The sequence below is a fragment of the Vulpes vulpes genome, chromosome 1, assembly GCF_048418805.1.
Source record: "Vulpes vulpes isolate BD-2025 chromosome 1, VulVul3, whole genome shotgun sequence".
Taxonomy (NCBI): domain Eukaryota; kingdom Metazoa; phylum Chordata; class Mammalia; order Carnivora; family Canidae; genus Vulpes; species Vulpes vulpes.
The window spans coordinates 48,240,217-48,257,007 of record NC_132780.1 but is presented as its reverse complement, the minus strand read 5'-3'; the positions used below and the strand labels follow the sequence as shown (position 1 = coordinate 48,257,007).

Sequence of the window (16,791 nt, the reverse complement as noted above, 5' to 3'; positions counted from 1 at the left end):
AGGGAAGTATAAAGTCTGAGAAGTGCCAAGAATCTTTTTTTCTTTTTGACAACAGTCCAAATACTGTAGAGCCAAATGAGTGATGTTGCTGTCACTCAAGATCTTTTTATGTCTGTCCTTATTTTCAAGTCTTTTTCTTTTGAGGATGTATCTGATTTGGGAAAATAGCCCAAAGTTGTCTACCCTGAGTTTGGTGAGTAAAGAGGACAAGCAGGAGTGGGTCCAGTGTATGGAATTACCTTATTGTATGTCATCAATATCAAATTTTTACATGGCTTATAAACTAGCTTTATGGACATTTCTGAACAAAAGTTTCAAATACATTCTGAGATGTATATAGCCATCAAAGGGTTTATGTTGTAAAAGGTGAGCCCAGTGTTTTGAAGTGTGATTTTTTTTTTTAAACACTCGTATTTGCTGTATGACTTCAATTTGTGCATTTACACAATCCTCTGGAGAGATCACCTGAGCTTAATCACTGTCCATAGCAGGTCATCAGCTCTTAACAGAAATATAATGAAAGTCCACCCAGAATGAATAATGTGGGGCACAAAAGCTCCCTCTTATTTATTCTAGCACAGAGTGCACTTATGAATAACACAACTACATAAAGAGGAAAAATAGAGGTCCTCATCTGGACAGTGATTGACACTTTTCTGGGGCATCTGATTTCAGCCTCTCTTGTACTTCCAAAAACCATTAGGAAGTAGGGTCTACGGGAGTTTTTATATCCATAGGATATTGCTTATGAATACTGACCAAGGCTTGCCTAAAAGGGAAAAATGTATGAATGAGCTGAAATTAATCGTTATTTCTAAAGGTAATGGAAACTATCTAGATGCAGGTTAGGAACTTGCCTTCCTTTTTTGATTCAGTATATGCAATTTTTGTTGCAGGGGTTGGACTGTGTAAGAACTATTGAAGAATTGGCAAGAGTCCTCAAAAAACATTCAGGTACCTCTGCAAACTTTTTCTAAAAATATTTTTGTCTTTTTTACTAGTGTTTTGCATACTTAGAATTTATTAATGCCAATGAAACAGTATAGTGGCTCATCTATAGCACATTTGCAATATTGATGTCTGTAAAAAATTTTGTATGAGGGGGATCCCCGGGTGGCTCAGCGGTTTAGCGCCTGCCTTTGGCCCAGGGCACAATCCTGGAGTCCCGGGATCGAGTCCCACATCGGGCTCCTGGCATGGAGCCTGCTTCTCCCTCTGCCTGTGTCTCTTTGCCTCTCTCTCTCTCTCTCTCTGTGTCTATCATAAATAAATAAATCTTAAAAAAAAAAATTTGTATGAATAAGCATGAAGGACTAAAGAATTGGTAATCATTCGTGTGTATATTGTTGCCTAGCTTAGTTTTATTTCAAAACAAAGCATATACAAAACAGGCAAGAAATTTTGGAAACTTTTGTCATAATGAGACTGTATCAATCAAAGTGTTGTTGACAGGTGTGAAGCATAATGGAAAGCACGGTGGGGTTATGGATTGTATTTGTAGCTATGCTGCTCAACAGTCGTATGTGACACTGAACAAGTCATTTAACTTAATCTCTTTTCCTCTCATCAATAAGTTGAGAAAACTGAACCAGGTCACTTTTTTACAACTATAAAATATATAGATGCTATAAATTGTGCACAGTGCTGACATACCATTGACATATTCTTTTGCTGTCAGGGACAGCTATGAATGCTGTTAACAGTGAGACTCTTCTTTTAAAATGTGGTTCAAAATTTCTTGAAATTTCTTGCAAATTTCTGTGCTAGGAGCAGGGAATGAAGGTGAGCATGATATGGTTCATGACCCTACAAAACTTAAATGGTTTATGAGACTCTCTCTCTTATTATTCTCTCTCAGAAAGAATAGACTTAAGTTAGTGTCACACACACATATATACACATGGAGTGTGTCACACACACAAACATACACATGGAGTGCTCCCTCTCTCCTTTTTTTGTATTTTTTTTATTTCCAAGCATTTAAATAAAAAGGATAGCACATTACTTAAATAACAAGAAAAACTATTAATTTCAGTTTATTCCCTCTGAAAATTAACATAGAACATCAGTATTTTTTTTTATTTGCATTGATAATTTTTCTTTTTTTTTTTGGTCACTGAAATACACATTCCTTTCACTTGGGAATTTTAGCTTTAAAGATCATGAGCTTTTTGGGCACCTGGGTGGCCCAGGCAGTTAAGCATTTGCCTTCAGCTCAGGTCATGATCCCTGAGTTTTGGGATTGAGTCCTACATTGGACTTCCTGCTTGGCTGGGAGTCTGTTTCTCCCTTTGCCCCTCCCCCCTGCTCATGCTCTGTCTCTCTCTCATGCTTTCTCTCTCAAATAAATAAATAGAATCTTTAAATAAAGATCATGAGCTTTTTAAATTTTTTTGAAATTATGCAAATAAACTAAATTGCTAAGTTGCCACAATTATTATTTAGTACTGAGCTAGACTTTTTACTTTTTGTTTTGAAATAATTTGAAACTTACAGGAAAGCCCCAAAAATTGTATGACAAACTCTGTATATCTTTCATTTGGATCCACTAGCTATTAACATTTTATCACATTCAATTTATTATTCTCTCTCTTATTTGCTCAATTTTTTTCCTGCACCATTTGAGATTAAAAACTAGAGACCTCATGTTCCTTTCCCCTCAATACAAAAGTGTATCTATCCTAAGAATGAGCCATGCTTGTTAACAACAGGTCATTTTTAGACTGAAATGACTTCTACATACAGATAATAGTAATGGAACACAGATTGCATGGAACAAGAATTTAATAATAGCTAGAGGGCTATGACTGAAACCTGACATCTTTAAAAGCAGTCCCCAACTATCTTATTGGGTGCCTACTATGTGTTCAGTACAGTGTTGGGCACTTAGGGATGGTGGAAAAATAAAAAGTCTCTACAAGTCTTTTCCTCGGACAACTTTCAGATTTTATTTTATTTTATTTTTTAATATTTTATTTATTTATTCATGAGAGACACACAGAGAGAGGCAGAGACATAGGCAGAGGGAGAGGCAGGCTCCGTGCAGGGAGCCCGATGTGGGACTCGATCCCCGGTCTCCAGGATCACACCCTGGGCCAAAGGCAGATGTTCAACTGCTGAGCCACCCAGATGTCCCAACTTTCAGATTTTAAAAAAGGAAAGATACCATGTTACATGTTACAGGCCATGTAACAGTGTAAGGTAGTATTCATTTTTCAGAACAAGTCAGAAGCTATTATAAGTATTCAGTAAGTTCTGAGGATAGAGAGATTCTGGTAAAGAGTTGCATAGGGGGCGGCCCGGGTGGCTCAGCAGTTTAGCGCCGCCTTCAGCCCAAGGCCTGATCCTGGAGACCTGAGATCCGGTCCCACGTTGGGCTCCCTGCATGGAGCCTGCTTCTCCCTCTGCCTGGGTCTCTGTGCCTCTCTCTCTCTCTCTCTTTCTGTGTCTCTCATTAATGGATAAATAAAATCTTTTTTTTTTTTTTTTAAGAGTTGCATAGGGAAGATTCATGCAGGAGATGAGTTTATACTGATCTCAGGTGTTGATGGATATGACTCGAAAGATAGAAAGAGAAGTCTTCCTAAGAGTGCATGCACATGAACATGAGAGTTACTGTAGTATATCTCAGAGGACAGTGGGAAGATCAGTACATTTAGGGAGGAGTTTCAGGTAGTTCCTATCACTAGATAAGATAAAGCCTGCAGATATTTGAAAACCAGTGAAGTTTCTTCCAAGAGAGGAGCAACCCAATAAAAATAAAATTTAAGCTTTTTCAGCAGCTAGTAGAGTCTCTCAGGGAAGGTATAACCCAAGTGAATTCAGGGCAAAAGGACCTTAACCAGATACTAATGATCCTAAAAGGAAAAGGAGAGGAGAGATTCCCAAGGGGAAATCTTCTAGATTTGGTATCTACAAGTAAGAAATAAAAGTTCAGACTAATGTTTGGGTACTTGAGAAATGGGAATGTTTGCAGAAGACACCATGTAGAGATGTGTAGTTTGCCATGAAGGTATAATCCCCAAGTGTTAAAAGTCAAGCAACCAATTAGAAATATGGAGTTGTCTGTCAGGATTGAAGAACAAAAGGAAAACAGTTTTGCATTGAAATCCTTGGAGAGAGAGAGCAAGAATAAAAGAATTCTAAGGGATCCTTTGAGAGTAGTTAAGGACTAAGCCTTTAATTTCTGTGGGTAGAAATTAAGAAAGGACATGGAAAAAGGAGCCATTGGAATGACAAGAACTAGGACAATGTGCTGTGAATAAACTGTAGAGGACAGGCTGATAATGGGCAACAGTGTCAAATTCTAGAATGAGAAGGAAATAAAGTGAAAGGCTATCTAATTTAAATATAGTATAGCAAAGTAGTTAGTGGAAATTCTGGAATCAGATTCCTGGTTTTAACTTTTTTTTTTTTTTTTTTTTAAGATTTTTATCTGTTTATTTGAGAGAGAGAGCATGAGTAGGAAGGAGAGGGAGAATCAGGCTGCCTGGGGAGCAGAGGGCCTGACATGGGGCCCTGGCATAATGGCCTGAGCCGAAGGCAGATGCTCAACCAACTGCACCCAGGCACCCCAGTTCTCTAGTTTTAAATCTTGGCTTCCCCCTTGTTGGCTGTGTATTCCCAGAAAGACACTCATTTCATCGTAAGTCTTCAGTTCCTCATCTACAAAGTAGAATAAGGATCTAGCATATGCCAAATATTCAGCAAATATGAATTACCCCCCCCCCCCCCCCCATCCAGTATAAGTTAGACCTCCTCTGTCTCTGCACAGACATTTTTTTCGGAAATTTCTTCTGTTGTCTACATAGTTTTCTCCTGAGTTCTGGATTACTATGTATCTGCCTTCTAGATACTGCTGCTTACCTCTTTGAGAAACTCCAACTCCATCTCAGAATGAACTCCTCTCTCTCTTTACTGCCTTCCTTCTGCCACAACCTCTACTACCTGCCCTTCCTTCTGAATCTACTTTCTCAGTGGTTGACATTGACATCCTTTGAATCACCAAAATGGGTGAAGCAGTAACTAATCTGTCCTGGAATGGGTTCAGTAGAGATTTGGAGTCGGTCACACCTACATGCAGATTTCAGCTCTGTGATTTACTAGCTCCATATTCCTAAGCACATTAGTATCTCTGGGGCTCTGTCTTCTATCTTTTGGGTGAGGGTGAACATTTTAGGAGGTAATGTTTGTGAAGGATTCTGGTGCGCGGGAACTGGTAGTTCTTACTGTTAACAATCCTCCTTCCCCTATTCCCCCCTACCTCTGCTTCTCATCTCCCTGCCTCCACTTCCCTAGCCCATATAGGTATACATACTCTTAAGCATGTCTTCCTGCTTCTCTGCATCCCTGTGCCACCAAGATAGTTCAGGCCCAGATAGATCATTTTTGGTAATAGTCACACTGCCTCCCAGTGGGTGCCTCCAGTCTGTCCACTGCCAAGGGCATTATCCAGATAGATGTGGTCAGTGATTCCCCCCAACTTATACAGTTCATTGGTGTCTCTTTGCCTCTAAGGATATATAGAGAGATGCTCTTCCTGGTTTCTGCCACACCTCCTATCACTCATTATTCCTTTCCCTCAAGTCTACTCTATAGCCTTCACAATTCCATGGAAGTTCTCAAACATGCCATTCTGCTTTAGGCATCTGCCCTGTCCATATGTACTTTCCTTGCCTTTCCTTTCCCTCCCCTCAGCCTCTTCTAACTTTACTTGTCACTCTCCTTCTTCAAAGTCCATCCAGTTCAGGCAATTTCCTCCTCTCCTATTGAAGTTGATTCCTTTCTTTTACTGTCTTAACTTCTGGCTCTGTGATGAGTAGCTTTTTTTTTTTTTTTTGAGGATTCAGATGATTACCCCAAAGGCTTTTCTCTGTATTAGATATAGTTGGGTAGAGAGAATAGAAAGGGCCCACATAGCCTAGGCTCTGTAATTGCTTCTTCCGTTCTGGTATTTAGCAGACTGACAGCCCTGTGCACACCCATAATCCAGTGAGTTCCTGGAGGTCAGCGTCTGCCTTGTTCATCCTTGAATTTCAGATATTGATGTGTTTAACTAATATAAACTTTGCCAGAAGAGTCTTTCCAGATATTTAGTAACAGAATTGAGTAGTTGTAGTGATTGCAGTGAAACATGTCAGAGTTAGGTTTACATCATTTTGTGTTAGAACCTTAACATAAGAGTAGCTGATGGCTCCGGCTGCTGTATTTAATGATACTATCTTATTTCCAATCTAGGTCTGCGAAATATCTTGCCTATTACAACAGCAAAGGTGCCAATTGTAAAGTTCTTCCATTTGAGAAGTGGTCTGGAAGTGGACATCAGTTTGTATAACACACTGGTGAGATTTTTCTCTAGGCTTTTTCTTTAGGGCAGTCGAGGGGAACAAATGTCTCTTAATTTACAAAATCTCAAGCAAAATTAAGCCATTTATTTTATCTTACTCATTCTTTTAATCATTATTTAGTAGTGCTTGCTGGGTGCCTGGCAGTGTTCTGAGACTGGGTATATAAAAAAGAGTTGTTAGTATTTATTTAAAATGAGGTCAGAGTGGCAGGTGCTTTTTGTTTGGCTTGAATTTTAATTTTGGAGTGTATGTCTTTGATCTCACACTTGGATTATTACTTCAGGGCTTTATGGGCTTTCTCTGGACCATAGGTGCATTCAGTTTAAATAATGCCAGGGTGAGGTGGGGGACTCTTAACATCTACTTAGATGGAATTATCTTAATAGCCTTATTTCTAGGAATGTTTAGACTAAGGACATATTAACATGCAAGTCACAAGCTCAGATGTCATTCATAATTCTTTTTATCTAAGAAGTTAATGAAGCTCAGTTTGGGGGAAAAATATTAATTTTAGTCTAATTGTCTTCAACCTAAAATGAATTACAGTGTAAACCTTTTCAGAATATTCCAGCCTAAAACTTTTTCTTCTTATTGATAATTTGTAGTGTAATTGTCCTCTTAACAGGCTCTCCATAACACAAGGCTCTTATCTGCTTATTCAGCCATTGATCCCAGAGTGAAATACTTATGCTATACTATGAAAGTATTTACAAAGGTAAGTATGCTTCCTGTTGGGATTCATCAGGAAATTTCAGTCTGTCTTCAAATCTAGTTGAAAACATAAGTCTTTATTTTGTAAAGAACCACAGCCATGTTAAATGCTTCCTTTAGCTATTTTGGGAAGCTGGCCATGGAAGGCTAAAATTTTGTCATCTTAAATTTACCTATGATAATCTGATCTTGCTTGTGGCTGATGGTTGGGATTTTTCTTTTGTTTGATTTCAACGTCCTTTTGTTTGGTCTTATTTGCTTTTGTTGGCATATTTTAGCATTTGAAGATGTAATTTTTATATTAAAGCTCTATAAAAGCACCTTTTTTTTTTTAAGATTTTTATTTATTTATTTATGAGACGGGGGCGGGGGTGGGCAGAGACATAGGCAGAGGGAGAAGCAGGCTCCATGCAGGGAGCCGGATGCAGGACTTGATCCCGGGACTCCAGGATCACGCCCTGGGCTGAAGGCAGGCGCTAAACCACTGAGCCACCCAGGGATCCCCCAAAGCACCTTATGTTTAGTAATAATAGAATAGCTGCAAATTTACCAGAAAACATTGGTGATCTTCTCTTTGTTCCTTGTTTTCTTTCCCTCTAGATGTGTGATATTGGTGATGCATCTAGAGGCAGCTTATCGTCATATGCATACACGCTTATGGTGCTATATTTTCTCCAGCAGAGGAATCCACCAGTCATTCCTGTCCTTCAAGAGGTATTAGTAAAAGAAATTGTATTTCTCATCTGTAAAGCTGGGTTGCCTTTGAGTGAGCCCTCTTCTTTCTCTAATATTCTGTGCTTCTATAGTTAAATATTTAACTATTTTCCTACAAGTTTTTGTATCAATGCATTAAATTTATAATCCATACTAATAGTTTAAAAATTAATTTCAGATATACAAAGGTGAAAAGAAACCTGAAATATTTGTTGATGGCTGGAATATTTATTTTTTTGATCAAATAGATGAACTGGTACGTATTTTAAGAGTAAAGATTTTTTTACATCCTTGACTAAAAGTTAGCTGTACTATGCTGTGGTGTAGTGGTCAACAACTATATTATCATTTGTTATATTTATTTATATTATGATAGTAAAAAACTAGCATATACAGATGTTTCTTTTGAAATTGAAAACATTTTTATTAAGCCAGGTGAGTTTCTAGGGACTGTATCTAGGATTCTTTAATGCCTGTCAATTTCAAATGTTATATAACTTTATTCCAAGTGAATGAATATTTGCAAAGTGGTTTTTAGAGTTTGAAAAAACTTTGAGTTCAAAGATCTATAACCCAGGCATCATCAAGGCTCTTCAAATTTATTTCCAGATTCTTCCACAAACATACATTCTGGAGTATGATATTTAAAACCCTGAGCTCTCACTATCTCCAACTCACAGGGTAGAGATTAATAAACTCATATAAATGGTATTATTAAATGTGAAAGAAAAATTACATAATTATATTTTTATGTATTTAAATTCCAGTTAATTAAAGTAATTCCAAATTTACTCCCTAAGATACAAATGAAGATAGATATTAACACTTTACTATAGAGCATGATATCTCTTGTTCCCTTCTATTTCTAGCCCACCTATTGGCCAGAATATGGGAAAAATACAGAATCTGTTGGGCAGCTATGGTTGGGACTTCTTCGATTCTACACAGAGGAATTTGATTTTAAAGAACATGTTATTAGCATCAGGAGAAAAAGTCTGCTTACAACTTTTAAGAAACAGTGGACCTCAAAGTACATTGTTATTGAAGGTACAAATAAAATGAAACTTAAAATCAAATAGAATTATAGAGTTTGAACTATGAGGGCATTGTTCTTCATCCCTGCAGAGCTCTTGCAGAACAGCAGGGAGCCACTCGTTGGGATGTGCCGCATAGCCATCTTGTTACTGTCCACATCAGGACACTTGTCTGTTTCCAGCATAACAGCATAAAGATTTATTTTTAAATGACCAGTGTCCTCCTGTGGGGCCTCTCCAATTCAGAAGTCTTTTGACCACGGCACATCTTTGACTTTTGTTGAACACGTACTGGAGAATAAGTTTGCGATAGAGATAGGCAGCTTCAAAAGACTGGAAGTTGTTTTGTTTTGTTAAGATTTTGTTTATTTAGTCAGGAGAGATGCAGAAGAGAGAAGCAGAGACATAGGCAGAGGGAGAAGCAGGGTCCCTGTGGGAAGCCTGATGTGGAACTCGATCCCAGGACCCCGGGATCACACCCAGAGCTGAAGGCAAATGCTCAACAACTGAGCCACCCAGGCGTTCCAAAGACTGGAACTTTTATCACTTTCTGAATGGAGAGTTTGAAGAGGGGCCACTAAGAATGAATTTTCAGGATCCTTACTTGCTATTTATTCATGAAGAAGTTTACCTATAAGTAATTATTTACAATTTTTTTTTTTAATTTTTATTTATTTATGATAGTCACAGAGAGAGAGAGAGGCAGAGACATAGGCAGAGGGAGAAGCAGGCTCCATGCACCGGGAGCCCGATGTGGGATTCGATCCCGGGTCTCCAGGATCGCGCCCTGGGCCAAAGGCAGGCGCCAAACCGCTGCGCCACCCAGGGATCCCTATTTACAATTTTTTACATTTCTTTTGCCCATGCTGAAGCCTTTTCCTCCATTGAATGCAAGGATCCATGGGCCATATATGTTTGTAGTTGATTGTTTATTTTCAATTTGTGGGATTTTAATTTTAGGGACAAAATGGAGTTTAAGTTCTTAAAACTGAACTGAGAAATGGCTTAAAAAGTATTTTATTGACTTTAATCTTTTTATTTTTTAAAAAATATACTAGTTAGTTAAATAATGTGTGTTACTTTAGGTTATATTTGCATCATTACTTCTGCCTGTTGGCAATATTAAAATACTCTTGAATATTTATACAATTAAATTCAGATCACTAAGGCTTTAGATAGGGTTTTAATTTTTTAGGATCTCATATGTCAAAAACCTAGAACTTTGTCTCCAACCTTTCTATTATCATAGTGGGTTCTTAAGGTCTCCAGTTGTCCATATTTTGTTTTTAATTTTTGAAGTCTCTTTATCTTTTACTTCTCATTTTTACATTACTTTAAGATGAACCATTAGTAACAGGCTAAATTAGAAAGACTTTAAACCAGCAATTCTAGAATGGAGGAGTTTCAGGGGTGGTGGCCCCAACAGTGTTTGTCCAGTAGCTAAATATTATGATATCTTTGCTGCATTAAGCAAACAACCAGAATTATTTCCACATATACACACATGAAAGACACCAGAAGAAAGCATGGTCAAATCTACCAGGAAGGTAACCTGATAGCAGTTATTAGTGTAGGGTCAAAACTGAGTGAAGGTTTCTGTAACCTGTTAGTGAGTCTGAATCTCGAATGATATGCCCCAGTTATTGTCCATGAAAAGCATAACAGGCAACCAGAAGGATGCCTCTTTTTACTTATGTACTTCTTTTGTATATACTGTATATAAGCAGTCTTCCACTTTCTTAATGATCCCCAAGAAAGGTTTTAGGTTTTTTTTTTCCTTTGCTTTTCTTCAGTGTTTTTAGGCATTATGGGAAATAATTAAATATCTACACATAATATTCAAAGTATGAATTATTATGTATGTATATTAAATCATGTATAAAATAGTACTTTAATTTAGAAGTAGTACTTTACCTCCATTTATTTCATGAACAAGTTTTATTCATGAAATAAATTTATCTCGAATAATTCTGTGACATCAGCATTTTTTTCATTATTCCTACCACTTTCTGGGTCATCTAATACATAATAATCCAGAACACAACACACACACACACATACATATAGGTATATACATACTACATACACACACACTTATCTAAGACTTTGAGATGCGGACATTTAACATCATAATGAAGTCCTTTATGAAGCTTTCACTAAAAACTGAGGTCCCAAGTAGGCATTGGCATGCCATTGGGACAGGTGTGTGTGTCTTAATTTGTCTTATAAGTGTGTTTTATGATCTCCAGGATGACTAAAGGGACCCTTTTTTTTTTTTTTTTAACATTTTATTTATTCATGAGAGACACACACAGAGAGAGAGAGAGGGGGGGGCAGAGACACAGGCAGAGAGAGAAGCAGGCTCCATTCAGGGAGCCTGACATGGGACTGGATCCCCGGTCTCTAGGATCACACCCTGGGCCAAAGGTGGTGCTAAACTGCTGAGCCACCCAGGCTGCCCTAAAGGGACCCTTAAAACACTTTAGTTAACAGGAACATCCAGTGCTAAAATGTTCTAAATCTATTTATGACCTCTTTATGCTTCCCAAACCAGCACCATTAGATAACACTCCACTAATATGTCTTCTCCAAACAATATTTTGTTGTTCAAAATGAAGCAGCTGCTCATAATAGGAAGGAGTCAATATGGATTCAAACATAACACACTTTTTTTGATGGACACTTTGAAGAAAACATTTGACTTATATTTAAGAATATATATTACTTAGCTATATTACATATTTGAAACTCATTTTAAAAAAGCAGTCATTTAATATAGTTAACCCTTGAACAACAAAGGTTTGAACTGCACAGGTCCACTTACATGTGAATTTTTTTTTTTATAAATACAACACTGTAAATTTATTTTCTCTTAATGATTTTCTTAACATTTTCTTTTCTTTAAGCCTACTTTATTGTAAAAAATGCAGTATATAATACATATACAAAATACATATCAACTATGTTATAGGTGAGGCTTCTGGTCAGTAGTATGCTGTTACTAGTTAAGTTTTAGGGAACTCAAAAAGCTATGCATGGATTTTTGACTGTGGGGATTTGGTGTTTCTACCCCCCACGTTGTTCAAGGGTCCTGTACTTTTATTAATGATAAAGTATATAACACTTTCTTATATACTCACTTAAATGGTTGAATAGTGGCATTTCCTATTTCATTATCTTTTTTGTTCTCATTAATTTTCTTTACTTAGATCCCTTTGATTTGAATCATAATCTTGGAGCTGGATTATCAAGGAAAAGTAAGTTGCTTTGTTTATAAATGTTAATGTGATCCCTTTTCCTTTTAATCCATCTAATTGGGCACTTACTCTTTTCTTTCTAGTGACAAATTTTATAATGAAAGCATTTATTAATGGTAGAAGAGTATTTGGTATTCCAGTCAAAGGATTTCCAAAGGACTGCCCCTCAAAAATGGTAAGTGTCCATTAGAAATATCAAATATACCCCCCCAAAAAAAGGAACTTTATTAAACACCTTAATTTGTACATGTTATGTCAATAATAAATACTCTGAAAGTCTGGTGAGTCTAGCCAAATAAATAATCACAATACAGAGTAATTCCTGAAAACCTTTTTTTATATACATCCCAATTCTGAGGCCATTTTTATCAGGAGAAAAGGGAGAAACAGCCAAAAGTGGAGTTTGGGAAAATCAGTCATTTTGGTGCTGCTGCTTTGCCTTCATCACATCACGCGTATAGATGGCATTGCTGCTCTACCAACGTTCAGCTCTGTGCAGCCTCTACCAAATCCAGTTTGCATATAGCCATGGTTCCTCCACCCTCTTCATGTGAAGTCTAGGTTGTTCCCTCTGCTTACAGAGTAATACATCTCTAAATGGGACTAGGAGAGAGACTGCTCTGTGAAAGCAAGCTAACTGGTGTCATATAACCTAATACTCAAAATTTTTATGGAACTGGACTCATTAAAAACAAAACAAAATTGCACTATAAAAATTTCCTTCGGGGCACCTGGGTGGCTCAGTCCGTTAAGCCTCTGCCTTAGGCTCAGGTCATGATCCCAGGGTCCTAGGATCGAGCCCCACGTCTAGCTCCTTGCTCAGCAAGTAGCCTGCTTCTTCCCCCTCTGCCTGCTGCTCCCTCTGCTTGTGTGTTCTTTCTTTCTCTGTTAAATAAATAAATAAAATCTTTAAAAATAGAATGAATAAATAAATAAATGAAAATTCCCTCAGTGAGAGAAAAGGGGAGATTAGGAACTAGAGAGTTTTCTGTTAAAAAATAAAGTTATTTTTTTTCTACATTAAATTTCTTAATAAAGACTTTAAATGAACCTTAAGTGTATGGGGTGTATATTCAGCATTAGATCACATCTGTGCATCTAGTTTTTGCTGAATATGCAGTAGCTATCTTCTACACCAAGACTTCTGAAACTTGTTCCAGCAAAATCCACCTTGGGGATTTTGTTAAAACGCAAATTTTGATCCAGGAGATCTGGGGTGAGGATAATTTCACTGACAAGGAGGCTTCAGTCCAGACATTATCTTTTCTTTCTCCTGGTATAATTTCTCCAGGAGCCACAACAAACAAAGAACAACACATAGCTTCTTTCATTTTCTCTGTGTAATCTGTGTAATGCAAATCACATTCCTCAGTTTACTGAGTTTTAGCCTTTTCATGTTATGAGAAAGCAAAGCCTTTATACCTGGCCTCCGCTTCCCCCAAATCCTGGAGAAGCTGACTCAGGGGTATGTGTGATGCTCTTGTGTAGAAGTGTCCTGGAAAAACAGGCTCTCTTTGTGGGTAGGGTTAAACTGTGGTCTGCATGATGACTAGGAATAAACCATCATGAATTTAGGTAAAACTATCCTGAAGTAAACCTCTTAATGGTTTTAGATTTTGGAATTAAACAGTATAATAATCATAATTAAGAAGAAGGTCTCTGATTGATATCTGGTTAGTTTTTGTGTTTTGATCTCACATTAATTGTTCATATTTTTCTATGTTTAAATTGTTCTGCTAGGAGTACTTTTTTGATCCAGAAGTGCTAACTGAAGGAGAGCTGGCCCCAAATGATAGATGTTGCCGAATTTGTGGTAAAATTGGACACTTCATGAAGGACTGCCCTATGAGGAGAAAGTAAGTCAGTGTTCAAAAGGGGTGGTTTTGTTTTTACTTTCTTACTGTACCAGTTTTTAAATGAGGTTCTATTGTAACAAAATAAACTTGTGTTAAATCCAGCAGTTCTCAGGTAAATGATTTTTCACAACAAAAATGAAGTGATATGAAACATGCCTTTAAGTGCAGATGACCAGACATCCCTCGGGTGTACAGCTAAAAGTCTTCCAGCCCTGGTCCCCTTTCCTCATTTTGGTCACTGCCCCACTTGCTACTCTGCCACTTGGTCACCATCCTCCAAGAGGGATGGAAGAAGAGAAAAGGAAAGTAAAATGGGCTCCTTGAGGACATCACTTCCACTCCCGTATGGAACTGGGCTATGCCAGACTCATGTACAGCTTACTGCCAGATAGGAAGGAGCCTTCACTTGTATGTAGTTTAACCCTTAATATAGTTGCTGTGGTGACCCACTCACTTTGGTCACCATGCTTTCTTCTGGTGATGTTTTTGGCAGGCAGAGCTGGAGGGGCAGTTTGGGTTGCTTACTTGGGACATAATGTTGTTTTGGATGGTGTGGTGGTCTTAATTGGACAATAATACTCATCTTAAAACATGCTCTTAAAATAAGGCACCGTCTGGGATTTGAGCCTCTTATTTTTAATACTTTGGTTTTTTATTCAAGTAATAGTCACCGATCATATAGAGCAAAAAAGAAATGTTTTTAACATTTTAAGAATATAAATCTCCTTATAACCCCTGTTTCCTTGTGAACTGAAAGTTCCATGTTTCAAATTTCTAGTGCCTAGTAAAGAATGGGCCACAAAGTTGCAAGAAATCACCCCAAAGATCATTGGAGTTTCATAACATCCATATCATAGTAGGTACTGGACCAAGAAGTTCCACACTGGTTTTGTGGCACTAGAATAGTTGTGAAAATCAAAAATAAAAACTGTACCATCTCCCTGAGGTTGCTTCTTGAAAGAGGAGGCAGACTTAAGTTTGTTAAATTCTTGTTTTGCCCTCTGATATCTTCTAGCTCTGGTTATCTCCCAAACCTGGAATGCTCTTAATATCTTACCAGGTTTCTGTTTAGATCTTTCCTACCGGTGTTATATCATCTTCTAGAGTGAGGCGACGGCGTGATCAGGAAGATATCCCGAACCAAAGATACCCTGAGAACAAAGAGAAGAGAAGCAAAGAGGACAAAGAAATTCAGAACAAGTACACAGAGAGGGAGGTGTCGACAAAAGAAGATAAGCCCATGCACTGCACACCTCAGAAAGCCAAGCCAGTGAGGGCAGCTGTTGACCTGGGCAGAGAGAAAATTCTCAGGCCACCAATGGAAAAATGGAAGAGACAGGATGACAAAGACTTAAGAGAAAAACGTTGTTTTATTTGTGGAAGAGAAGGGCACATTAAAAAGGAATGCCCACAGTTTAAAGGCTCTCCAGGTATGGATACCGGTCATACCTCGATGTTTGCACTCACATCTCAAGGGAAATCTCTTTTTTAGAGTTTTAGAGTTCTTTACTACTTCAGTTATATTTATTGCTTTAACAAATCCACTTAAAAAGATTTTGAGAAAGTAAACCCACCCCCTTTAATTCAGACCCTCTTATATGTCTTAAACTTACTCCCAGTTTCATTGAGAGGCTTATGGAAGTCATTCGGTTGACTTTTCTAGGATTATCAATGAATGGAAAACCCAGTCATCCCCAGTGCCTATAAAATGTAGCCTAAGTGACCAGAAAACAAGCTGCCACTTGAGCTTCACTACTCAGTTTGTGCACTTTTGAAATTGAAGCACTGACTGGCCATGGGGGAGGCATAACTAAATTATCTCAGGACACAAAGCTTTGTATAGTGAGCCATTTGTACTTTTGTTTAAATATATATATATGCACATGCCTAGAAGAAGGACTAGAAGGAATGGTGTTACACAGTTATGGTGGTTCTAACTGCAGAAGAGAATTACGGAGTACGTCATCCTTTTAATAGTTTCCTGCAGCAAGCATGATTATTCTTACAGTGAGGAAAAATACATTATCAGTCTATAGTTGAATATCATCCATACATCTCGTCCCTTTGAGTTGTTGGATCTGAATTGACCCCTTCTATTAAATGGATAAAGTGTTCAGTGCAGGCACCTTTTTAACAGACTGTTAAGAGTGAAGGTACCTTGTGTGTATATAAGAAGTTAGGATTTATAAAGCAGTTTATACACTCTGACTTTATTTCCCAGAACAAACCTGTGAGAGTGGATGGCATTTGATTGGCATAGAAAAGAAACCCAGGGAAGTCATTTTTTTTTTCAGATTAAAGTAGTAACCTCTGCTGTTCCTGTCCTCAACTGTATATGTGTGTGTGGACGGTGTAAAAGAGTCAGCACTGATGACAATTCCCTTAAAATACTCTACTGTTCATCATTCCTAGAATACTAGTACCTCGCTTCCATTTTATTATATCATAGCAGCAATAGTGTCTCTTTTTTTTAAGGACAAAATTTTTAGAGCACTTCTTTTTTTTTTAAAGGAGCTTTATATGGAATGAACTATATTTTTAAATTATTTAATTATTGGTTTTAAAATAGGACTTCAGTGTTTATGGAAGATACAGCTTGCCCTACTTCTAAGGAACTCAGACAAATTTAAATTCAAACTTTTTTTACCCTGACATGGGACATCTACTAGATCTTCTATGATTATAAGAGGAATATAAATTTAAGAGAAATTAAAATAATAGCTAGAGCCAACATTCATGGGAGTGCTTCCTATGATTCAGGCACTATTTTAAGTACTTTACGTGGGCAATCTCCTCGGATTTTCTCCCCAGTCCCAAGTGATGGTGGTATTGAACACCCCATTTACAGATGAGGAAACTGGAAACAGTATAG

General features: G+C 37.6%; 1 protein-coding gene across 11 annotated transcripts in view; it reads left to right on the top strand.

Moving 5' to 3' along the window:
• Nucleotides 1-16,791, top strand: part of TUT7 (terminal uridylyl transferase 7) — a 64,283-nt gene that overhangs the window by 33,639 nt on the left and 13,853 nt on the right. For 8 of the 11 annotated variants that reach the window (XM_072763414.1, XM_072763425.1, XM_025984185.2 and 5 more), the window contains 10 exons: nt 897-954; nt 6,238-6,341; nt 6,973-7,062; nt 7,659-7,772; nt 7,951-8,028; nt 8,642-8,819; nt 12,016-12,063; nt 12,147-12,238; nt 13,804-13,919; nt 15,024-15,349. In XM_072763414.1, coding sequence (XP_072619515.1) covers nt 897-954; nt 6,238-6,341; nt 6,973-7,062; nt 7,659-7,772; nt 7,951-8,028; nt 8,642-8,819; nt 12,016-12,063; nt 12,147-12,238; nt 13,804-13,919; nt 15,024-15,349 — 1,204 coding nt within the window. The remainder of the gene's footprint in view (nt 1-896; nt 955-6,237; nt 6,342-6,972; nt 7,063-7,658; nt 7,773-7,950; nt 8,029-8,641; nt 8,820-12,015; nt 12,064-12,146; nt 12,239-13,803; nt 13,920-15,023; nt 15,350-16,791) is intronic. The other 3 variants (XM_072763439.1, XM_072763444.1, XM_072763403.1) reach the window with 1 other exon arrangement.